At 41.3% G+C, this 26,721-nt stretch overlaps 1 protein-coding gene across 1 annotated transcript in view; it reads right to left on the bottom strand.

Moving 5' to 3' along the window:
• TDRD3 (tudor domain containing 3) overlaps positions 1 to 26,721 on the bottom strand; it is a 231,149-nt gene that overhangs the window by 118,629 nt on the left and 85,799 nt on the right. Inside the window, exon 4 of the mRNA XM_069972316.1 lies at positions 3,222 to 3,382. Coding sequence (XP_069828417.1) covers positions 3,222 to 3,382 — 161 coding nt within the window. The remainder of the gene's footprint in view (positions 1 to 3,221; positions 3,383 to 26,721) is intronic.

Below are 26,721 nucleotides of genomic sequence, written 5' to 3'. Positions count from 1 at the left end.
CATTTTCTTTTTTAACCCCTTGTGGAAATGGAAAAAAATCAAGGCTAGACCAACATTTAGTGTAATTTTTGTAAAACTTTTACTCTAAATCATTAATCTTGTCATGATTTTTTCATTTTCACAAGGGGCTAAAAGATAAAAAAAAACACTAAATGTGTAGCGCAATTTCCCCTGAGTATGGAAATACCCCACATGTGGACATAAAGCACCATGTGGGTGCAGGGTAAGCCTCCGAAGGGAAGGAGCGCCATTTGGTTTTTGAAGGCTGGATTTGGATGGAATGGATTTCAAAGGGCCATGTTGCATTCAAAAGGCCCCTGTGTTGCCAAGACAGTTGAAACCCCCCACAAGTGACCCCATTAGGGAAACTACACCCCTCAAGAAATGTAACAAGGGAATAGTGAGCATATGGACCCCACTGGTGACGGGCACAAATGTGGAACAATGCGGCATGAAAATGAAATATTACATTTTTTACACTATAATGTTGGTTTAGCCTTGAATTTATCATTTTCACAAGGGGTTAAAAGAGGAAAAAAAACACACAATATGTGTAGAGCAATTTCCCCCGAGTCCGTAAATACCCCACATGTGGACATAAAGCACCATGTGGGCGCAGGGCAAGCCTCCGAAGGGAAGGAGTGCCATTTGGATTTTGGAGGTTGGATTTGGCTAGAATGGATGAACGCCATGTCCCATTTACAGAGCCCTCGTGCTGCCAAAACACTGGAAACCCCCCACAAGTGACCCCATTCTGGAAACTACACCCCTCAAGGAATCTAACAAGGGGTGCAGTGAGGATATTGACCCCTTGATGACGGGCACATTTGTGCCATGAAAGTAAAAAAATGAAAATATTCCCTTTCACGTCACATTGTTCCACATTTGTGCCCGTCACCAGTGGGGTCCAAATGCTCACTGAACCCCTTGTTAGATTCCTTGAGGGGTGTAGTTTCCAGAATGGGGTCACTTGTGGGGGGTTTCCAGTGTCTTGGCAGCACGAGGGCTCTGTAAATGCGACATGGCCCTTGAAATCCTTTCCAGTGAAATTCAGCTTCCAAAAGCCAATTGGCGCTTCTTCCCTTTGGAGGCTCGCCCTGCGCCCCCTTGGCGCTTTATCGCCACATGTGGGATATTTCCGTACTCGGGAGAAACTGCGCTACACATTTTGTGTTTGTTTGTTTTTTCCTCTTATCCCTTTAAGAAAATGAAAAATTGAAGGCTAGAACAACGTTTTAGTGTAAAAATTTTTTTTTTCTTTTGTCACGCCTTATTGTTCGGAAAATGTGTGAAGCACCTGTGGGGGTCCAGATGCTCACCGCACCCCTTGTTACATTCCTTGAGGGGTGTAGTTTTCTAAATGGTGTCCCTTTAGGGTTTTTTTTTTAGGTTTTGGCACCCCAGAGCCTCTGCCAACCTGAAGTGGTACGGTCAGAAATGACCAAATATAACGGAGCCATTGAAATTCACTAGGCGCTCCTTTATATCTGAGGCTTGTGGTTGTGTCAAATAGCGCAATAGGGCCACATATGGGGTATTTCTATAAACTGCAGAAATAGGGCAATAATTATTGGGGTGCATTTCTCTGGTAATAGGTTTATAATTATGAAAAATATTGGATTACAATAAAATCTCTGCACAGAAAATTAAAATTTTCAAATTTCTTACACACTTAGCTTTTATTTCTGTGACTCCCCTAAAGGGTTAAAAAACTTTCTGGATGTGCTTTTGCCGAGTGTGGGGGGTGCAGTTTCTGAAATGGGGTGCTTTGTGGGGCTTTTTAACATACAGGCCCCTCAAATACACTTTAAACCTGAACAGGTCCCTAAAAATATCTGATTTTGAAATTTTACTGAAAATTTGCTGCTAATGTTTTAAGCTTCCTATTGTCTAAAAAAAATGAAAGATCGTTTAATAAATGCCGCCAACATAAAGTAGACATGTTGCTAATGCTATTTAATATATAATTTATGTGGTATAACCACTTTCTGTATAAGTAAAAAAGTTTCAAAGTTGGAAAAATGCATTTTTTCACGTTATTTGGTTTTTTTTCATAAAGATTCGTTATGAGTATCGACTCCAATTTACCAGAAATGTAAAGTACAATATGTCACGAGAAAACAAACAAACAATCTCAATCAGCCGGATAGGTAAAAGCATCCCGAAGTTATTAATGAATAAAGTGACACTGGTCATATTCATAAAATTTGTCTCTGTCATTAAGGCCATTTCAGGCTGTGTCCTTAAGGGGTTAAAGGCAGCAATCTGACTGTACAATCGGTTTGGGGGGGAGGGGGGTCAGATTGTGGGTACAGAGTCGCTTTAAGCTTACTGATGGTATAATGAGGCCCATCCCTGATTTTAAAATTAAGAATCAAGAATCTGTAAAGAGTTGTGTAATAATGGCACGCAGGAACAAGACTGATACAAAAATGGACCGATACTCTCCATACTCTTTTGGGGATGTGCTGTCTCTTTTTGTACATGTAATGTTATTGCAGGCTACCTTTATATAAATGTTAAGAAGTAGAACATGTTATGCCCCACATATTTTATGAAGTCTTATGTGAAGCAGGGGGGCAGAACCCTCGTAGTGGAGATCACAAGAGCTCTGTGCTCTTGTTATTTTATCCCTTGAACAATCTTTGAGATTCAAAATCTCATTTGTCGTCTAGTCATCACAATTTTCCCCACGTCAGGGCTTCTTACGCTTGCCAATCCCCTGTGTCCAGCACTTCAACTTCAAGAACAGACACCCTAATCTACTCCACCCTTTGGTAGGTACCAGTCTCATTAGATAATCAAAATTATTCCCTTCACCTATCAGTGGTTTTATAGTTATTAGAGATGAGCGAACCGGGTTTGGGTTCGAGTCGATCCGAACCCGAACGTTCGTCATTTATTAGTGGTGGCTGCTGAACTTGGATAAAGCTCTAAGGTTGTCTGGAAAACATGGATACAGCCAATGACTATATTCATGTTTTCCACATAGCCTTAGGGCTTTATTCAACTTCAGCAGCCACCGCTAATCAAATGCCGAAAGTTCGGGTTCGGATCGAGTCGAGCATGCTCCAGGTTTGCTCATATATAATAGTTATGTTTGATCGGAATACAGTAAAATACAAACTTCTGTAGAAAGAAAGCAAATTTAGGAGACATACAGAAGCCCATTATGGGATAGACATGTGTCAGGTTGTGTGGTTCAGTTAGTAGCCTCTTACCTGACTTTTGCCAGGTGATTAAACTCTACGGCCGTGCAGGATGTATGTCCATCAGTCATCTGTAACCGAAGCATTCTAGGTGCAGCCTGAGATTCTTCATTGTCTTTTGGTGCAGATATATTACGGATTTTCTGAATTTGTAGAACACATGGACCATCTATCTGAAAAAAAGAAGAACAGATTTAGAAGAAGAAAAAAGCAGATTTTTAAGTTGCAAAATACATTGTCGTACACGACTGACCAAATTTATTATGCAAGGAAATTTGCTCTTCTCTAAATCTTGTCCTGGGCCCGAGGTACAGCCTTTATTGTAGTCTTACGTACCCAATTCTGCTGGTTGCTACTGGAAACAGACTTGTCAGATAGATCCCTAATAGCTTAGCAGTGGGTTATAAGTAGATTGCTATACAGTGCCCTCCTTGGAAGACTGCAATTCTATACATCAATGCTAAGCAAGCAGGTAATGCTAGGAGATGTCAGCTCTGAAGGTAGAAAATGACATCAGTTTGCAAGAATAATCATTCATTATGTGAGACTTTAAATCAGTTTATTATATATGGTTCAAGGGGGTCATTGAAATTACTTTTTACATAAATGAAATGGCTTTGTTATCGTGTATATAGATTGACAGCTAAAATACTAAAAATTATTGCTGAATGACCCACAGCAGCTATGGTGCCAGGTTCTGGTAATATGTCACACATATTAGAAACATCTCAACACTCCAGAGGACAGGATGATTTTACTTTTCAACATAAGAAGTTTAAGTGCATTGTTATTATACTGACATTTGTAAACAAAGTCTATCAATAGATACTCAACTTCTGTGCAAGTAACCTTTGCCCTAGCCAAATTCTGACAGTCTGAACTGCTACCTGAGTATATTGCTTTAGAATAGGCTGGTGTTACAAAAGGAATGAGCTGCCCACATTTACTCCCATAATCTCCATTCCTACAAATTACATCATCTCCTATCTATAAAGTACAGGCAATGCACACTCTATTCCCACCTCTTAACCACAACCTGATCTGTACCAGAGCACTAAGTACATCATTTTATGATAAAAACCACCATTTGCAGCACATCTTTCTGCAATAGTATAATGGGACATTACAGCGAGTGACATTACAGTATATTTCACAGAAGCATTGACTTCTAATGATCTGCTATGTGAGAAAACCCACCATATGTACAGAACATAGAGGACACATCTCATAGCAGCAATTAGGAACAGCTTAATGTCCTTTCTAAGTGTTTCAGTACATTTAACCTTGTACTGCAAAAATCACTTTGCAGCCTATTGAAATCTATTGTGATCAAGATGCTAAAAAAGTTGCAGAAAAGAGCCTATTCTTGACACACAGGAAAGAAACTGCATTATATAAACACTATCAAATCCCATTACAGGTTAGTGAGCAGAACTGAATGTATCAGGAAGTCATGTCATAACACTGACAGCAAAAAGACAGGGTTTCATCTAAACCACAGATCCTCTTCCCACCACATTAGCCATTGCTTTACATGGCTATACCAACCAATCAATTCCCAGCTTACATTCAGACCTCAGGGTCAAAAATGAAAACAGTGACCGAATTGGCTGCAGCTCCCTATACAGTAGTGCCTTGGATTACGAGCATAATTCGTCCCGGGGCCGCGCTTGTAATCCAAATCCACTCTTAAACCAAAGCCAATTTCCCCATAAGATATCAGAGAAATGCAGACAAGTGGTTCCACACCTCAAAAATACAGATTTTTTTTTTATTTTAAATAGCATGTAAAAAAAATGAAGCAGACATTCTGAAACAGCTGAATATGTCATATTATAAGTTGCTGTACAGCAGGCATGTCCAAACTTTTTTCGAAGAGTGCCAAATTTGATGAAGTGAACATGTGCGAGGGCCGACCATTTTACATGCTACATGCTATATGCTTTATAACACAGGCAGATAATAGCAAGCTGGATACCTGGGGGGCCGTAAAAGTTCGGAACGCGGGCCGCAAATGGCCCTTCGGCCGGACTTTGGACATGCCTGCTGTACAGTATAGCAAACAGCATGTGGAGTATAATGTATAGTAGGTGCATAAACCTGAAAATGCAGCCGCAGTTTGCAGATACAGGATAGAACTGCAGATCCCCATAATGCAGTAGCGTAGTACAACAGGCTAGAATACAGTAGCAGGGCTGCTGTCAGAGGTCTGTGTGGTCACGTGAGAGCAGTGGGCAAAAGGGGTGTGTGCTCAGCATGGACCAATCAGGAAGTGAGAATCACAGAGCTGTGCAAAATGACAGTGATAGAAACTTTTCTATACAGCAGTGTGTATAGCTGAGTGTGAGTGCAGGCAAATATAGGAGGAATGGAGAGAATGGGAAACACAAGGGCTGACAGAGACTGAAGGGAGCATGAAGAATTGAGCAGGACATATGTGTGCACAGTATAGCAGCATTCTCTGTCAAGGGAGAGAGGGGTTACAGCTATGTAGAGAATACCTCCACAGTCCTGTCCCCTGATGCAAGCCCCTAAAGTGGATCTGCTATGATTTGGAAGGTGAGGGAGACTTCCTGGGTCAGAGTAGAGATTTGAGATTAGTGAATTTACATTACAAAAAAAAGCTAAATTGCTTAGTTTGCTCGGCAGGCGGCTTACATGCCAGCTGCCTTTGGTCTCCGTGCTGCTCCACCCTGGGTGCCGAGAAAAGCTGGATCCAGTACTGAGAAACTTGTCCCAAGCAAGCTGCCGTACAAACAATGTGATTCCCTTTTTTTTGTAATGTACATTTACGCATCTCTATTTCATATGTTGTATTAAGCCAATGAGGTTGGGGAAGGCCATGCCCAAGGCCCATTCCACCCAACTACAAGGTCAAAAATGTAGGCACAAAACATGGCTTGCAGAAGTCTGAAACAGTTATTTTTTTTTACCATTCAGGTAAATAGACAAAAGTGTAGAACTAGACAGAGCCACAACCATGTGGGTGACTGCCGAAACAACTCTACAAGGATCTAGCAGCAAGCACATCACACTAAAGGAATATCGTATTGAAGCTCAGATAACACAAATTTAGGGCCGTACAAGTCCCTTCATCGGGATAGAGGAGACAACAGTAGAAAAACGTGTAGATATATAGAGTGGGTAAACACCATCCCTAACACCTCTCCTTGCAGAGCTGGGTCCATGACAGACACAGAACATGACCCCACAGTTTTGTTTCCATGATAACCAGCTCTTATGCATCCTCCATTAGATCGCTGTTATTCACTGATATAGTTTTATCCTTCATGCTCATACAATGTGCTCTTTATTAGCATTTTTTTATATTTGTAGCCTTGACCCCTTTTCCCGTCTATATGCCTCTCATTCTCTGTCAGTAGTTGACCTAACAACAGAAATTGTCTCTAGGCTCCTGACTTCTCACCTTTCTCTTATTCTCCTCCTGTTTTAAACATTCTGTAATAACCCCATTACTGAAGAAAGCCGTTCTATACAGCTATTACTATTGACCTGTCTCTAACCTCCCTTCCATCTCTAAACTACTGGAACACTCTCGTCTGTTCTGCTGCCTCCCCTCTACCTCTCTCCTCAACCCATTCAGTCTGTTTTCTGCACTTTACACTCTACATAAACCGCTAATACTAAAGTGTCAGTGATCTGATGGCTAAATCACATAACTACTCCCTGTTAGGCAGTGTTTGGCACTGGAGATCACTAACATATCCTCACTATGCTCCAATCTTTTGGTCTTAAAGGGGTAGTCATGTATACAAAAGTTTAATTCAGTTGCAAGTGTGTGGTACAAAGTAAAAATCCTCTTCATAATAAATAATAGGGTTATCAGTTAGGGAAAATGTTTTATATATCGTTGCAAGTATATAGAAAATAGTAAAGACCCTATGCTTACCTAGCCACCATCCCCCCATGTGCTACAATGGTCTCTGGGTCCCCCGCTGAATGCTCCAGCCTCGTCCTGTGACACACACCAGTCGCAGTGGTAACACTTGTCACAGCACTGTCCCATCTTAAGGGTATGTGCACACTGAACAATTCTCGAGGAATTGAAGCAGAAAGCTTTCAGGCAGAATTTAAGCCCCCCCCCCCCATTGACTTCTATAGGATTCCTCTAGCAGATCTACAGCAGAAAATTCTGCTCGGAAATTCTGCAGTGTGAACAACAGAACAGAAAACCCATTGAACACAATGGGACTTCGCTCTGTACATATTTTATGGGAGGAATTTCAAGCTGAAATCTCTTCAATTCCTCACCTAATTTCTCCCCTTTTCCTCAGTGTGCACATTTCTTAAGTCAGTAAATTTTTTTATTTAATATATACAAAAAGATATCTAAAAGGTTTTCTCTAACAAGATAACCCCTCTAAATCTTTTTTTTAGCAGTTGTTTACATACTTTCTTAGATCTTACTGGCAAAAATAGGGGGGGGGGGGTTCATAGCTTGTCAAATAGCATTATGACCTTGTTATCTGGTCGTACTAACTCAGTTTCAGGAGTTAGATGCGTATGAGATGTTTGAATATGGAATAAATGTTAAGAACTAAGTAGTAATGTCACTATGTAATGTCATTAAAAACGTCTGACATGTCATCAGGCAATTCAAAAGTTATTGATCGCAGCAGGTATCACTGCTGACACCCAGTGAGATCAGGAGATACAGCAAGGGACAAAGCATAGCGGCTTTCCACTTGCTAATTTGGACTATGTAGCCTCATGGTGGCTCTGCAGCCACGCTTTCTCCCAGGCTGTATCTCCGTGGTTCTCAGCAGTGAAACCCACTGCAATTAATCATTTCTGACACATCAAAAGATATTTTTATTGACAGGTACTATGTAATATTTTCTCCTCTTTTCTCCGCTTTACCGCTATTAGGGTGGGTTCATACTGAGGAATTCTCTCGGATAATGTCCGCGGAATTCCGCTGTCTGTCCACGCGCCTTTGCGCTGGCTCCATAGACACCATTCTATGGGCCGGCGTATTCCGATATCCGCCGAAAGAAGTGGCGCTCCGCTGCCGCCGCTCCTATTCCGCAGAGCGACGGCAGCATATTGCTGCTATCACAGTCGTTTGTTTTTCAACATGTTTGAAAGACAAACGAATACGGCCGATTATCGTTCCGTGGAATAGGGACTTTAGCAGTGAGGGAGCACAAGATAAAGTGAATGACAGACTGAAAACTAAATTTCAAGTTTCATAGCAAAAGGTCTGAGTACTTCTTACCATATAAAATTAGTTGGTTTTTTTTCTTTTTAATAAAATTCTGTGGAAATTCTGTTTTTACATTCAAATTGTTGGATATTGAGTGAAGAATGATTGGGGTTAACTTGATTATTGTTTTTATTTTAGCAAAATGCTACAATATAATGAAAAAAGTAAGAGGGTCTTAAGACTTTCTGAACACACTGTCTCCTGTATTTTGTATCCACTCTGCTGTATCAACAAACTGCATAAAAACATCCACAAAAACTGCACATGTGATTTTGAAAAGTATCTGATAGGCCAGTAAAATGTGTGCATTTGGCTGTCCAGGCATGATCGAAATGTAGTTTTGCAACAGCTGAAGGGCCACAAGTTTGACACCCCTTAAATAGGTGGACAGCAGTACAGTGCAACCACTTTATAAGGCCATCATAAAGAATGAATGTTCCCATAGTCAATAAGACTACTGTTGTATTATACTTGGGAAAATAAAAACTGCAGACTATTCACTAAGTATGTATTTTCTACTTATCACTGCTACCAGAAAGCCTGAGAGTCAAACAAATCTCTGATAAATAAGAGATGCCTTCAAAGAAGCAGCCATCATAAGGCAGTGCACAGTAATAGGTTTCCTGGTCTGCAAGGAATCATCATATCATAGCCAAAAGCTTCTTCAACGCAGAGATACTTGACCTCATTTAACTCCATGGCGTAGGTCACCATAACACACAACAGCTACTCATTAAACCTGCACATTCTACTTTCTACGCACAGGCACTTGGGAATTTTAGGTAATTCTCACAATGTTAGGCGTCACACCAATCAATCAAAAGTACACAAATTCTGCAATGCGCATTTCACAAGTGGAAAAGTACTAATTTTTTTTCCATGTTCTTCTTGCCAACATGTTATAGTGTAAAACACAGTGGATTCTGGTCTGATGTTGCCACCTAGTGGCCAAAAAAAAGAATACAGCATTTTATTTAAGTGAAGTCAGAATGTCTGACAGATTTTACCAAAGCAAATAAAACCACTTAGTTCTCTTTTTTTCAGTTACATGGGACGAATCGGTTGTCACAGCCCTGAGACTCACTGCAATCACGTTAGGCCAGGGCTACAATGGGACTTTTTATAGCTTGATATTTAAAATCAATCTTGTAGTGCTCCAAAAAGTCCCAGTGTAGCCCTGTCCTTACAGCAGAGTGAACCCATGGCAGTGTGCTCCCCTCTGCAACCAGCTGTACCATCCAGCCGAATATAGAAGTCTAAGCAGCCTGTCTCATGGCGTATTGTATGGGCAACAGGAAGTAGAGGACACACAGGACAGTAGCTCAGCACATTATTTGGCAATAACACATGATCACAGCGGGTCACAGGGCTGAAACCCACCGCAATTTAAAAAATAAAATAAAATTTGGACATGCCTGGAAAACAGTCAAAGGTTTATACAAATGTCAACATTGCTTTAAAGTGAGCTTGGTGACTTCTCTTGGACTCCGAAGCCTGTTTGGATGTAGGGCGAGACCTATCAATTAATGTTCGTGGGGCAGGAAGAAGCCACCATTGACGGCACCTATCCTACTGGCACAGGCATCATGGAAGTGATGGCAAGGTGAAAATTATCTACACTGCCAGCAGCACAGAGGTGGTGGTGATAACAACTGTCTGACAGCTCAGAATGACTACACCTTATGTATGTATTACAATATTGTACTATTTAATTGAACAAAATAAGATCTCTTCAAGCACAATTGCTACAAATTGCTCTCATTGCTTATAGTGCATTTACACAGAGAGATTTATCTGACAGATTTTGAAGCCAAAGCCAGGAATGGATTTGAAAAGAGGAGAATTCTCAGTCTTTCCTATATGATCTGTTCTCTCTTTATAACCTGCTCCTGGCTGATAAATCTCTGTGTGCAAACGCACCATTAAACAAAAAAAATGTTATATCTAATAAAATTTAATGCCATGGGATATCTAAAATTCTGGCTGTTGTTACTAGATATGTGGCAGAGTCCTTATATATTAATATTAAATAAATTAAAATAGGAAAGGAAAGGGGGGGGGGGAAATACTACCAACCTGGATTTCACCATCTGGAACCCAGGATGATGTGCTGCAAGGAATAACCAGGGTGCTGCATTGGCTGTGCGGCACATCCTAATTAAAAAATCACTGGCATTTACATCTGCTGCTGATCCATTCAGTCGCTTGTAAGAGCACCATAACGTGTTGCATGTCAGCTGCATGTGGAAATGGATTATTCAACATATGAGATGACTTTTGCTTGTTATATCTATTATTGTATGCAAACAGCATATGTTACACTGATTCTTCCACGTTATGCTTCCTTTCTTTCACTCATTCTTTACCCTATTCCTTTTCTCTTCTTGTTAGGCTGCTCAATTTGTAAAAATAGTATATTCCAGAGGCTGAGCTCCTGCTCATGTTCCCAGTTCTTTAGCAGGAAGGCTGTATGGAGTGAGATGGCAGAACCAAGTGTGACCGTGCAATCTTGTGACTTAGAGCCAGAAAGTTAAATGTTAACCCTTGCTTATAACTTTAACTGATTTCGGCACCTTGAATGCATGCACATAGGTGTGCGTACTGTGGAACATATTGTCCATTTTGAAAAATATTGTCCATTTTGTAAAATTACATATAAAAAAGGCATCACACAATCTTAATAGAGAATGATGTATTTGTATTTACACAGAGAACAGATCTATACTTTGTCTATCTATAAATTGATAATAAAGAGTTTTACATTACTAGCAGAAAACCTGATATTCTAAACACAGATTCCATCTTGTAAACACAGCTCTATAGAGTGTCCCAGCACCACCTAGTGGTAACATACAGTGTTTTTTTTCCAAACAAATTTTTATTGTAGAAAAGATAAGAATAGCAGGAATGTCATTAATCGATTACAGTAAACTTAAGCACATCGATCTCCAAAATATAAGCAGAGAAAAAGAGGGCATTCTATCAGATTACAACAATTTACAGGTTATAACAATTTCCACATTTGTTAACATTTTTGTGCTGAAGACTTAAAAATGACAAGAGTCATGCCATAAACAGAGATCCAGATCCAAATTAGAAGTTGTAAGTTAAATAATACTTATAAATCCTTGGATATAACTTAAACAAAGAACTAAAAACTAGTAAAAATAATAAAAATATGGTCGTGACTATTTTATAAAGCCTGTGACATCAGGTTTAAATCAGAGTTTATATATAAGGCAGTAAAGAAGGAATGTTAGAGGTGTAGAAAACCAATAAAGAGAAAAAAGATTACATAGGTTGATAAGTCTTATCAAGTGGCAGTCACCAAGTTAAAATCTTACGTATTTGTGGTTGTAGATAGACATTTCTGATAAAAATTATTCTATGGTCCCCAGAGTAACAAATATTTCTCATGTACACCCGTTTCCCAGCTACAGAGTTCTTCTAGGCGGGAAATCTGTTGAACTTTATCTATCCATTCCGTCACCGTGGGTGAATGCTCTTCTCTCCAGTGAAGCGGAATGAGTAGTTTAGCCGCAGTGAGTAGCTGAGTCGTTAATTGATTTTTAGTGGGAGTAAAATGAAGTGGTAGGGACCCAAAGAAGGATAAGAGAGGGTTCCAGTGGGACTGTAATTCTGCATATATTATAAATATGGCAAAGTATCTCTGACCAATAATTTTGGAGATGCAGACAAGTGAGCCAGATATGTGAAAGTGTCCCTGGGTGCACCCTACATCTCCAGCAGTTATCATCCACCAAGATGTTCATCTTTTTTAATAAGAATGGTGTCCTATACCACCTGGTAGTTAATTTAAAGGAATTTTCCTGAATTTTAACACATCTAGAAAAGCCATGGGAATTTTTAAAGATTTGGTGGATTGCAGATTTGGAGAATGTTACGTTTAATTCCTTTTCCCATGACGTAATAAAAGTAGGTTTGCTTATAGCTTCATGGCATAGGAGATTTTTGTAGACTTTAGAGAATAGGCCTTTAGGGAATTGTTCCATATCAAGGTAACATTCCAGCCAAGAGCTGTCTCTATAAGTGGGATATGTATTAGTAATTTTTTGACACTCAGCAGTGAACATGTCTGATTGAGACTCTAGCGCACCTTTAGGGAGGGTTTTCCTTAGAATGTTTTCTAGCAAAGGAATCTCTTTGGATGCTCGTAAAGTGGGATATATTGTTAAGTTCAGCAGATTGCTCCATGGCGGAGATAACTTAATAACTGACCTATTAAAGAAAGATGGTATGAGACCAATCGCCATGTGTGATGGGGGGTGTTTGTTCTCCAAAGTCTTATAAAAGTAATTCTGCCAGATATGTAATGTACCTGTGAGGACAGGGCCCACCCATTTCTCTGAGTAGGGTCTTTTAGTTCACAGACATATAAGATTGTCTTTACCTAGAATGTGTATTTCTAAAACGGTATATAAGGGGGTGGGCTTGACTGATGCTAGAGATAGCCATCTTGTCAAGTGGGCTGCCTGATAATAGGTTTTTAGGTAAGGTGACTACTACCCAGGTGTTTTTGTTGCCTCATGTAAATGTGGGCTACTCTCGGCTTAGAATGTTGCCAAATAAACTTGGAACAGACCGATCTCCATTTTGCAAAAAAGGCTGCTGGGAGTTTAATTGGGATTGTTTGGATTAAGTAAAGAGTTTGCGGTAAGATACAGGATTTAATTAGATTCTTCCTCCAGAGCCACAAGATATATGGGATTTTTAGGGACTCTAGTTGGTTGGTTATTTTGGTCAAGAGGGGTTTAAAATTAAAGTTCGTATAATTTATAGCATACAGTGTTGAAGCTGTACATGAGTATTCTTTCACTAAAAGCAAACTACTGAAACCAATAAAAAAACGTGACCCAAAATACGACCCGTGCCGTGCCCCCCCCTTGCACCCTCGCTGCCCCCCTCCCACTCCCTCTTGTGACCACAAGCAATGTTTTGCTTGCGGTCACAAGAGGCAGGCTGGAACTGGCCCCCGGTTACCCCCGGCTCTGTCCAGTCCCCGGCAGCACCGCGCACAAGTGAACTCTGTGTGCGCCGGGGAAGTAATTTCGGCACAGGGGCGTGTCACTAACACACACCACCTGTCCTGGGAGTAACAGCCCTGGCGCACACAGAGCTCCATGGTGCATGTGCTGCCGGGGCTGGGACGGGACAGAGCCGGGGAGCCGCGCGTCAGCGCGGGGCCAGTATCAGAAGAGCCACAACGGGGAAGCGAGTTGTCAGGTGAGTTGTTGTTGTTGTTGTTGTTTTTTTAATCTGCTTTGCACCAACAAAGGGGTATCTATAAGGGGGATAACTAGGGGGAATCTAAAGGGGGGAAAACCAGGGGGCATCTATAAAGGTGATAACATGGGGCCATCTTAGTAAGGGGCATAACATGGTGGGTCATCTCTATAAAGGGGGGTAACATGGGTAGCATCTATAAGGGAGATAACATTGGGGGCCATCTATAAGGGGGACTACAAGTAGGGTGTATGCAATAGGGCATGTACTATAGTGGACTACACAGAGGGGGGTACATACTATAAGGGGGATCACATAGCGCCAGCCTACCCACCTAATGAGGGCACAAAGGGGACAAGACAGATGTGCAGTCTGTAGAGAGATGAGGTTGGTGTCAGAGTGAGGAGCTTAATATGTCTGTCTGGCATATTCTGTGGTTTCGTGGCTCGGAGAAATTCTCATAACTCATAAGGGAAGAACTTTGATCAGAGAAGACGTCCCCTGTGAGTCACCTGATATAACAGCACTGTAATGTATACGGTGTACAGAACCTGTGTAGAGCAGAGGCTACCTCTATATGACTGGATGAGGCGATATTGGTCTTTGTACAGTGGATGTTATTCAGTAGCAGCGGTGGTGTTAGTCAGTATGTGGTGGTATTAATCAGTAGCAGCAGTGGTGTTAGCCAGTATGTGGTGGTTTTAGTCAGTAGCAGCGGTGGTGTTAGTCAGTATGTGGTGGTATTTGTTACTTGTAATCTGGTACTTTGTTTTATTGGATTTAGTGTACTGGATTTGGTCAGTAACAATATGGTGGTCATATTTGCCCCTTGTATACTGTTATTATTGGTAATATTGGTCTCAGTATACAGGATTTGATCAGTAACAGTATGGCGGTAATATGGTCTTGGGATAGATATTTTATATATATATTATATATATACATACACATATACATAACAATAGCATTGCTTGGTAAGATATGCTAACTGCGTTCTGTCATCAAAGAGACAACTAAACCCCACTGACGCCTGCTCTTTGCACCAGAATGGGAGGAGAATGCGCATGCGAGAAGACACACACCACATGACTCCACGCCTCACCGGCACGCCGAGTGGGGTAAGGAGTGCTTGTACCACCAGCCTGTGTCCCCCCTGGCAAAAACAAGCATTACAGCGGAAATTACATTTGGAACATTTAGGGAAGCTTCACACGTAATGGAATCACAGTGGATTTCATGCTGCGAGTTTGCAGCAAAATCCCCTGTGATTCCTTTCCTGTCACTTTAAAAAGGATATTATACTTTAAGTGGACATTTCATCCTGCTGCAGGTAAGTAAAATGCCACTCCCTTTAACCCCCCTTACAGCCTGGTAATTACAATATCGGTCCACTCCGCTGAGCCAATCACTGCGCAGTCCTGCCGCAATCACCGATTGGCTCAGCGGGACATCAGGATGCCGGGAGCCACAGAAGCAGGCCGTAGCGTGGACCCACAGCAGGATGAAAAGTCCTGTAATCCTATTTAAAATGCTGAAAATTCCCCTACTGTCAAATTTGCAATATGCTTAATGTCATCATCATCATTTCAACCCCTTCAGCACTGGGCTAACTTTTGCACTTATGTTTTTTCCTCCTCACTTACACTTTTTCACCTACAGACCCATATAAGCCCTTATTTTTAGAACCACTAATTGTACTTTGCAATAACAGACTTTAATTTTTCCATAAAATATGCTGCAAAACCAGAAAGAAATTGTGCTGTGTTTTAAACGTTATTTTGATGTGCTGTGCTGTGCTGTTTTATTAAGTCTACCGCAAGGGCCCTGCGACTGTCCAATGTTATGTCATACTGACTTATTTTAGCATTGTTCTTATATCCCCTTTAAAGGGGTAGTTCAACACACAAAAAAATTCAAATCAACTGGTGCCAGAAAGTTCCAGAGATTTGAAATTTACTTCTATTAAAAAATCTCAATTCTTCCACTACTTATTAGCTGATGTATGTCCTGCAGGAAGTAGGGAATTCTTTCCAGTCTGGAGAGCAGAAGAGGTTTTCTATGGGGATTTGCTACATGCAGTTCCTGACATGGACAAAGTCGGCTGCAGAGAGCACTGTGTCAGACTGGAAAGAATACACCTATTCCTGCATAGCAGACAGCAGCTGATACGTACTTGAAAAATATTTTTAATAGAAGTAAAGTAAAGTACAAATCTTTTTCTGGCACTTGCTGATTTGAAAGAATTTTTTTTTCCCGAACTACCCCTCTAAAGAGCACTCAAAGATACATATCAATTGTTTGTATAGGTGAGTGTTCAGACCCTGATCGGTTAGTCTCTGACATATAGAAACTTATTTTAATGACATAGTCCTTGTAATCACTGCCGGCCGCAGGCAGTGTTACACAGAGAAGCCAATAACTAGGATTTTATTAGCTGCACTAAAGTCACAATTAGCTGATGAACAAGGGTTCTCCCGGTCGTGAGCTGGTTGTTGGCCTTTTTCAGCTGTGTTCACACATGCATTTTCATGATGTCCCTGCATCATTTAATTACAGTAATTAATCATTTAATTCCGTTCCTGCATCATTTCATTGCAATAATCAATCATTACATGCCGTCCCATCCAGCCATCCTTCATTGTGTTACAGCCATGGAACTCCAACGTGCGTGAACATACCCTGAGGCTGTGTTCATACATGCAGTAACGCAATGAAAATGTAATGTGAATGCATCATTTAATTGCAGCAATTGATCATTTCATTGGGTTACTGCCTCATTGGAGTAATCACTCATTTAATTGCTGTCCAGCAGTCCTTCATTGTGTTAATACAATGAAATGCCAATGTGTGTGAACATACCCCGACACAGACCAATTATGGTGGACAAGATTTCCTAGGAACACCGCTTTGGGTATGTTCACACTGAGCAAATGTGGAGGAATTCCATGATGGAACTCTCCACCAGGGAATCCCGCCTGCCCCAGTGTGACACTCACTCTCTATGGGAGGGGTCACGCGCTTCAGCTCCCACCGTTCTCCTCGTTAATTCTTTGCGCAAAGAGTGGCGGAAGCAGAGGCACGAGAGCCCTCCCATAGAGAATCTGTGTCACACTAGGGCAGGCGGGATTCCCTGGCAGACAGTTCCGCCACAGAATTCTGCCACATTTGCTCAGTGTGAACATACCCCTTGCTGAAAATCAGCATGTGTAAGAGGGCCTTTAGACAGGCTTTTAGCCTTTCTGATACATTTTTCACACAGGAAGAACTCGTCTCCGCATATGCAATGCAATGTCACTTAAAGGTACACTTTAAGCAATATGGTCTAAACTTAAAGTAGGCAGTCTTCAGATGCAACAGATTTATTAAATAGTAAAGAAGGCCACTCTAAGTCTGCACACAAAAAGTTGGACCACAACGTCATACGTCAAGTTCTGTTCCCTTCAGTAACCCTGCTACCCCCACCTTTCCTAGAAGGACATAACACATTTGAAAAACACATAGTAAATGCGATGCATGGAACCCATGTCAGTGTTTTGCTGTCAACTGCATGGAAATTCTAACATACTAACAAGGGGTACTTCGGGGCTGATAAAAAAAAAAATCAATCATAAACATAGTTTTTACACTTACCATCCCTCCTAAATCTGTCTCCATTTGAATTTCCAGATGTTTGCAGGTCCCTGAAGCTCCAGTTTGTGTCTTCATTTTTTTCATCACTTCCTGGTTTGGGCTTTCCTATGATGCACTTTGTCTCTTGTGATGCCTGACTCTGAAAAACTGTTAGAAGGCTTACAGCTTGCTCAGCCAATCAGAGCTGAGCAACCTGAGTCATCTGACAAAGGGAGGCTTCCTTAACAGGGCTTAGACCCGCCTCCCTCTTGATGATGTCATTGTCACAAAACGACTGTCCCAGAACAGCCTGGGGTCAACAGTCATTAGGTAAGAATGAGTTTGCTTCACTTCCTGGTGGTGGGTTGAGGGGGGAAAGATAGGGAAGGGAGGAAGATTTAATGAAGCATATTACACAGTTATAAAACTTTGTAATGTGTTTCAATTACTGGGAAAAATCTTTTCGCTGTAGTAACCCTTTAACAACTCCACACTGTTAACTTGTTTTAGATCTGGCAGTTTATTCTTTTTTTAACCCATTTCCCAGGCAGTCGTTTTCTTTTCTTGCATATTTTTCCACCTAGCAATCTAAGAGTGATAAAGTTTTAACTTTTTCACGGACAATGTAAATTATGGACTGTAAGGGTACAAACACACGTACCCGATCCACAGTAGATTTCTTGCTGCGAATTCACATAGAAATCTGCTGCGAAACCCTTGCCTATTAGTTTCTATTAGAATCCATACTCGCAGCGGGATTGTCATCCTGCTCAAAGTATGTAAATACTGTCCCCTTAACCCCCCGCTGGCTGGAGCATACTGTACCTGCTCCATACTCCGGCTTGCTTCGGGGGTTCCTGGATGGATGTCCCGCTCAGGTAATCGTGGAGCAAGTACAGTATTCACCACGAGAAAAATGAAAATACGCATATTAGAACATCTCAATGACATAACTGGAAACCCAGAAACCCATTACGTAATAAATCAGGTGCCTCAGCACATTTTTTACAACACCATATTGGCAGATGTGACAGTTTTTCTGTGTATGGTAAAAAAAATTACCCCAAAAGTTAGAGGTGGGGATATTAAGAAATTTTTAAATAATCAGGACGCATACTGGCAATACACGTTGGGAACCAGAGCACCCGACGGTTTGAATATACGTCAGGAACTCATGTATCATTACTAGTGAGTCACAAAGTTTATAGGTCATGTTTTTTACTATAACTCTTTACAGTTATTTAACCAAATCAAACACACCCATGTAAAATATGCATAGTACCAGGAACATAGGATTTATTTAGCATGGTTATTAAGAGAGTGACTTTTTTTTTTAACATGACAGACGGTATTCACCCAGTCTGATAATCAGTGAACATGTGCAGCACCTCTTACACGTTTAACCTACACTACCGTTCAAAAGTTTGGGGTCACATTGAAATGTCCTTATTTTTGAAGGAAAAGCACTGTACTTTTCAATGAAGATAACTTTAAACTAGTCCCAACTTTAAACAAATACACTCTATACATTGCTAATGTGGTAAATGACTATTCTAGCTGCAAATGTCTGGTTTTTGGTGCAATATCTACATAGGTGTATAGAGGCCCATTTCCAGCAACTATCACTCCAGTGTTCTAATGGTACAATGTGTTGCTCATTGGCTCAGGCGGCTAATTGATGATTAGAAAACCCTTGTGCAATAATGTTCACACATCTGAAAACAGTTTAGCTCGTTACAGAAGCTACAAAACTGACCTTCCTTTGAGCAGATTGTGTTTCTGGAGCATCACATTTGTGGGGTCAATGACACGCTCAAAATGGCCAGAAAAAGAGAACTTTCATCTGAAACTCGACAGTCTATTCTTGTTCTTAGAAATGAAGGCTATTCCATGTGAGAAATTGCTAAGGAATTGAAGATTTCCTACAACAGTGTGTACTACTCCCTTCAGAGGACAGCACAAACACGCTGTAACCAGAGTAGAAAGCGAAGTGGGAGGCCGCGTTGCACAACCAAGCAAGAAGATAAGCACATTAGAGTCTCTAGTTTGAGAAACAGACGCCTCACAGGTCCCCTACTGGCATCTTCATTAAATAGTACCCGCAAAACACCTGTGTCAACATCTACAGTGAAGAGGCGGCTGCGGGATTTTGGGCTTCAGGGCAGAGTGGCAAAGAAAAAGCCATATCTGAGACTGGCCAATAAAAGAAAAAGTTAAGATGGGCAAAAGAACACGGACATTGGACAGAGGAAGACTGGAAAAAAGTGTTGTGTACGGATGAATCCAAGTTTGAGGTGTTTGGATCACAAAGAAGAACGTTTGTGAGACGCAGAACAAATGAAAAGATGCTGGAAGAATGCCTGACTCCATCTGTTAAGCATGGTGGAGGTAATGTGATGGTCTGGGGTTGCTTTGGTGCTGGTAAGGTGGGAGATTTGTACAGGGTAAAAGGGATTCTGAATAAGGAAGGCTATCACTGAGTTTTGCACCGCCATACAATACCCAGTGGACAGCGCTTGATTGGAGCCAATTTCATCCTACAACAGGACAATGACCCTAAACACACCTCCAAATTGTGCAAGAACTATTTACAGCAGTAGCAGGCAGCTGGTATTCTATCATAGGTAATGGAGTGGCCAGCGCAGTCACCAGATCTGAACCCCATTGAGCTGTTGTGGGAGCAGCTTGACCGTATGGTACGCCAGAAGTGCCCATCAAACCAATCCAACTTGTGGGAGCTGCTTCTAGAAGTGTGGGGGGCAATTTCTCCAGCTTACCCCAACAGATTAATAGCTAGAATGCCAAAGGTGTGCAATGCTGTAATTGCTGCAAAAGGTGGATTCTTTGACGAAAGCAAAGTTTGATGTAAAAACAATGTTATTTCAAATACAAATCATTATTTCTAACCTTGTCAATGTCTTGACTCTATTTTCTATTCATTTCACAATGTATGGTGGTGAATAAGTGTGACTTTTCATGGAAAACACAAAATTGTTTGGGTGACCCCAAACTTTTGAACGGTAGTGTATGTCTACATGGGCTTTGGTGTCTGCTCTGTGTAGGCTCATATTGTAAAAATCCATTCATAGCTTAACAAAAGCATGGAAAATAAATCAAACAATTGTCCATTATCGAAGCTCCTATATACACCAAAAAATTATGCATTAATCAAGCATTCACTATCACTATCTGTTTTGGGACAAATTATTTATTAATCTATGCATTGACTCATGAATTATTAGAAACAGATTTTGTCTCTGTCTTTTTCATGTACTTGTATGCATATATGTGTCACTTTGTAACTTTAATCATGCAATCCCAGCTTTTGTCCATGTTATTACAGCATGTGTAACCAGTTCTTTTAATTGTATTTCCACACTTAATATATGTACACCTGCAATGGTGACTATTAAAGGGAGGTGGTTATGGGGAAAGAGGTGAGCAAGAGTGTGCATGCGCTCGAAACGCGTCTAATCTGTGGGGTTGGTGTACTGCACGTTGGTGTTCTGCTGTTCATATTGCAAAGACTGAATAAACAATACTTCTCTGCAAAGTGCTGGATTACCGAGTTTTTCTACAGTATGCTCTGGCCAGCGGGGGTTAAGGAGACAACATTTACATACTGGTATGGATTCTAACAGAAACTACTAGGTAAGTGATCTGCAGGAAATTTCGCTGAGAATTTGCAGCAATAAATCCGCTGCAGATCGGCTACGTGTGTTTGTACCCTAAAACTGGAACCAAATAATAAAAATAAAAAAAGATTAATTCAAAATTGTGAGATTTTTGGAGTGCTGCGGTGACTTTTGGAACGTGTATGCTCTGCCCCAGAGGTCACTGGGGTGCACACCACTTGGCACCAACCTGCTCTTCATTTGGAGTGCGGCATCTCATTTTCTGTTATATACGTATATTTCAACCTCTATATAGAAACAACATACCCCAAACATTTATGAAATAGACCAAGACTGGTCAAATGGAGACTGCATTAAGTCTATTAAACGTAATAGGTCTCCTGTAAGCACACCACATTAGATGTCAGCATCTCTTTTCTTCCTGTATCCCAACATGTACTGATGAGATATCACTAAAGCGTTATGTATACTAGGTACAATATTCAACAGCGTACAATAAACCATCTTGAATCCCACCACTGCCCACATCAGAACAAGAAATAAATTCTATCTAGCTTTGCAGCTAAGAGTTTTTACATTCTACGTTACTTAGATACTCTTTAAAACCAGATTGATTTGATATAAAGTGTTGCTTTTTAATTTGGCAAGTCTTCACTTTAGATCCAAAGCACATACAAAGCTAATACATTATCCTTGTGAGCAGAGCATGGGTCAATTATCTTTACGGAGACACTAGGACCTTTGTAAAACTTGCAAGCCAGCTTCATGAGACAAGTTCTTTAGCCTTGTGTAGGAGTATGCCCCTGCAGGATAAGAGATTGCCACCATGTGATTTGCATGCAAATCAGGACGGCTAAATTGTTAGATGATACTGCACAGTTATACATGTGCGACTTTAATGTCACCAAGCTACCACTTTCCTTCTACGAGTGTACGCGTGTTAGGCTGATTGATGGGCCCTGTAGGAGGAAAAGAATAGCTTACATGAATGTCTGCACAACAATGTGACATTCTGAAATCAAAGAAGTGAGCCGCCTGCAAAAGAACAATTTCCTTGCAGCAAAGCTTGTAACTAACTAAGCGTCAGACAAGTGATGGCGAGACAGAATCACCTCCGTGCACCGAAGTTATAATACAGACTGTGAAATAAAACAGGTGTGGATAGGCATTGTGATCTCCTAGACATAATGTTGTACCATCCAACTTGTGAAGGTTGTTTGAAGGTGTTGGCTTCTATAAACAGTAGTGACAAGAATGGCCTGTGCATCTCTTCTACTGATACTACCCATAAGACCTCATAGACACACAGCATGGTGGGTGCACAATGCCAGATGGTGTCATACTGCATAAGCCCTTATACAACCGTCCCATTAACTGTCCTAGTAGAAGCGAGAAGCTCTAGAATACAGCATCTAATGACTGCTTGAAACAGAACCAAATTGTAATACTGCCATGTTATCAAGACCTAGAAAAGTGCATCTCCTCGTACAGATCACTGATCAAACAGGTCAAGACCCATATTCTCTTCAACGGCATTCATACACATTTATCTTCTTTATTATTAAAATTTGTACTAAAACCTGTAAAATACAAGTGTTAAGCTGTGAAATGTAGATAAATGAATGATCCCTAAAGGCAAGATGAACAAAAACCAAGATACATTTTGGCTTCTGAGTCAAACTTCTGGTACAGAGCAATTGATATGCATAATATGTATTGTGAGCAACAATAACAGTTTAACGCTTTGCTTGACAAGGGGGCATGACTTATCTGTAAAGGGATGTAACTTGTTAAGTCACCCTGTGCCACAAAAAGTGGCAAAATGGTGCAAAATTGTGGCTTAAAGTAAGCAAATTAATTAAAATGGGTTGGCCACTTTTAAGTAAAATAGTTTTGTGTACAGTATTACTAAGTGTCCTCACTTCACTTACCGACAGCAGCTCCCTGTGTACCTCATAGAGGTAAAATCAGTCCCCCCTCCTTCAGGCTGTGCTGCCCTGCTCTGTGGGGAGTCTATCCATAAAATGAAGGACATGGAGGAACATGTGAGCATGCCCTGCCCCCAGTGTCCACCACTGAGCCTGTATGTGCCTATGGAGGACACTGTGGGCGGGGCATGGTCACATGCTCCTCCATGTCTGCCATCTTGTGGACAGCCTCACCACAGAGAAGCGCAGCACAGCCTGGAGTTGGGGAGTCTGATTTTATCTCTATGAGGTACACAGGGAGCTGCTGTAAGTAAGTAGTGTGAATACACTTACTTATACTACACAAAGAACAATTTTAACATAAAGTCCCCTCACCGCCACGCCTGATCCCACCCACACCCTGTCCCCTCTTCCTCTACTTCTACTAGTCTGCGCTTAACAAGCCTGTTTTCTTAACTTTGCAGATGTCAATCAACTACCAGTGTGACAGAACTGTGCAAACACAGTAATATGTTATATTGAGACATCTATAAAGCATTCAATAATTTTAATAGAAAGGAAGTAGGAGCAGGGCAGCATCAATGCCCGACTGTGCCTACTCCGACTAAGCAGTGAAGGAGGACACGGGAGCAGTACACACACGGCAATGTGACTGCTCCTGCGCTGCGAGGGATGAAACCACAGGCTGAGAGGGCCACGTAGGATGAACTCCTCAACAGCAGAGTGGCTGCCAGCAATGACGTAACGAAGGGGCGGGACAATGGTGATGTGGGCGGAGCTAAGTGGTGCTTTGCCAGAGAAGCTCCGCCCAGGTGGCACAATTCACCTACAATAAAAAAGTTTACTTTTTACTGGAACAAGCATTATGATGGATGACATAAAATAGAGTATGAAATCTGTTAAATGTACCCTTTACACGTGTTTAGAAGTCAAAATGCAAAAATGTCACTTTAAAGAGGTATTCCAGGCAAATCTAACCTGTCACCTATTCACAGGACTGGAGAAAAGTAATAGATTGTGGAGGGTCAAACCTTCGAACTCCCCCGCCGATCTCCTTATCGGGCCCCTGGCTTCTTTGTTATGAATACAGCTTTGGTGCAGCATGTGAGCTGGAAAGTGCTTACTCGGTTCTTTCTGGTGGCCCCATAGGAATGAATAGACCTGCAGGCCACAAGTCGTACCCACGGCTATATTAATAACAAAGAAGCCGGGGGCCCCGTATATAGATCGTCGGGGGTACAGAGGTCGGACCCCCCTCGATCTCATACTTGTAAACTTATCCTGTGGATAAGCGTTAAGTTTGCCTGGAAAACCTCTTTAACCCCTTAACCTCTTAAGGATGGAGCCAGTTTTTGTTTTTTCCTCCTTGTGTTTAAAAGGCCATACACTGCGAAACCAGGAAAAAATTTAATGTGTGGTAAAATTGAACAAAAAAACGCATTTCTTTTATTTGGGGGGGGTATTTGTTTTTATGCGATTCGCCCTGGGGTAAAACTGACTTGTTATATATGTTCCTCAAGTCATTAGGATTAAAACGATTTTTTTTTTATCTGATGGCCTGTAAAAAATTCAAACCATTGTTAACAAATATATGTTCCTTAAAATCGCGCCATTCCCAGGCTTATAATGCTTTTATCCTTTGGTCTATGGGGCTGTGTGAGGTGTCATTTTTTTGCTCCATGATGTTTACTTTCTATCGGTACCTTGATTGCGCATATGAGACTTTTTGATCACTTTTTATTACATTTTTTCTGGATTTGATGCAACCAAAAATGCACAATTTTGCACTTTGGGATATTTTTGTGCTGACGCCGTTTACCGTGCGAGATCAGGAATGTGATTAATTAATAGTTCAGGCGATTACGTACACGGCGATACCAAACATGTTTATTTATTCATTTACTTTTATTTTAAACATGGGAAAAGGGGGGTGATTCAGACTTTTATTAGGGGAGGGGGCTTTTTACTAATAACAACACTTTTTTTTTTTTTTCTTTCCACTTATACTAGAAGCCCCCCTGGGGGACTTCTAGTATATACACACTGATCACCCATTGAGATCTTTGCTGTATACTTATACAGCAAAGATCAATGAGATCGGCACTTGTTTGCTTTCGGCTGCTGCGAGTGCCGAGCCAGAATCAGAGTCATCTTGGCGGACACCCCGGCCGACTGAAGATACGGAGACCGCTAGTCCGGGACAACGTCTCGGGGGGGGGGGGGGGCCCAATCTCCGCCACTAGACACCAGGGAAGTGCTGCAGAAGGTAATTGGATGCAGCTGTCAACTTTGACAGCTGCATCAGATTACCTGATTAGCAGGCACGGCGATCGGACTGAAACCTCTTGCGGACGCATGACGTACGGGTACGTCATGCGTCCTTAAGAGGTTATTTTTCGTTTTTTTCCTTCTCATGTTTAAAAGGCCATAGCACTTTTTCCCCTACAGAGCCACATGAGCCCTTATTTTTTTGTGCCACTCATTTTACTTACTTAAATTATATGCACAGTGAAATAAAAAAAAAAAAAAAAAAAAAAAAACCCAGCAATTCTTCTTTTTGGGGAGGGTTTCATTTTTACACCGTTCATCCTATGGTAAATTGACATGTTATACAAGTTTCTTAATTCAGTATGATTAAAACGATATGTAACTTTTATAAATTTTATATCATTTGATGGCTTTTAAAAAAATAAAACCTTTTACATAAAATAAACCTTCCTTAAAAATGCTCTATGACTATGCATATAGCGCTTTTATCCTTTGGCCTATGGGGCTGTGTAAGGTGTCATTTATTGCACAATGATCTGTACTTTCTATTGGTACCTTCACTGTGTATATGCGACTTTTTTTATTACAATTTTTCTGGATTTGATGGAACCAAAAAATGCACTTTGGCGGGTTATTGCGCTTACGCCGTTTATCACATGAGATGAGAAATTAGGTGATTTAATATTTCTGGCGATACCACGCAGTGATACCAAATATGTTTATTTTTATTTATAAAATGGGAAAAGAGGAGATTTAGACTTATAAGGGGGAGGGCATTTTTTATTAATTAAACCGTTGGGGGACTTCTAATATAGCTACATTGATCCCTTATAGAGATCAGTGTAGTATGCATTTTACAGCACTTATCATGGAGATCGGTGCTTTGTTGGTCTGGACCAGATGAATAGAATACCTAGCTGGGATGAGCGCCATTCCGACACTGAGGCCCGGACTGGTAAGATGAAGGGATCCCCCCTCCGCGATCGCATCCCCTGGGGGGATCCCCCACTAGACACCAGGGAAACGGCCATACAAGACTTTTAAAGCGTAACTATAATTTCAGTAGCAGATAGCGTGTACGCTAGCTGAGATATCACAAGTTGTTTGGCTCAGAGGAATAAATTAATTTTTCTCCTGGCTGAGAGAAAGTGGGCGTGGCCTATCCCTCATCTCCCTGGCTGGGTCCCTCCATTCACTGACCAGCACCTTAGCAGATGTATCACACATAGTGGGATCAGATAGAGACCCAGCAGATGGTATCACACACAGTGGGATTAGATACAGTCATCTGCTCTCATAACACTGTAGGATAATGTCAGCCATGGAGGTGGGGGCACCTGCTGCAGACATCTGATAGTGAGTGTTATATGTACTATGGAAGGACTACAGCTGTGTTGTGCTGGGAGTTGTAGTCCTCCCCTCAGTGACTTACCCACTCTCCCTCATGCAGCACATTGGAGTCATGGCTGGGATGTCCCTCCTTGTTGAAGCACTGAGTACTTGTCCCTCCATCCAGCTGTTCCCCTGCGCTGCTCCTCACACACAACACCCTCAGCTCTGCTATGTGATCTCTGTGAGGGGAGGGGGAGAGCGTGTTGCTA

This window comes from Dendropsophus ebraccatus, chromosome 5, assembly GCF_027789765.1.
Source record: "Dendropsophus ebraccatus isolate aDenEbr1 chromosome 5, aDenEbr1.pat, whole genome shotgun sequence".
Classification (NCBI taxonomy): domain Eukaryota; kingdom Metazoa; phylum Chordata; class Amphibia; order Anura; family Hylidae; genus Dendropsophus; species Dendropsophus ebraccatus.
The sequence above is the reverse complement of the archived record's forward strand: the minus strand, read 5'-3'. Positions and strand labels throughout refer to the sequence as shown.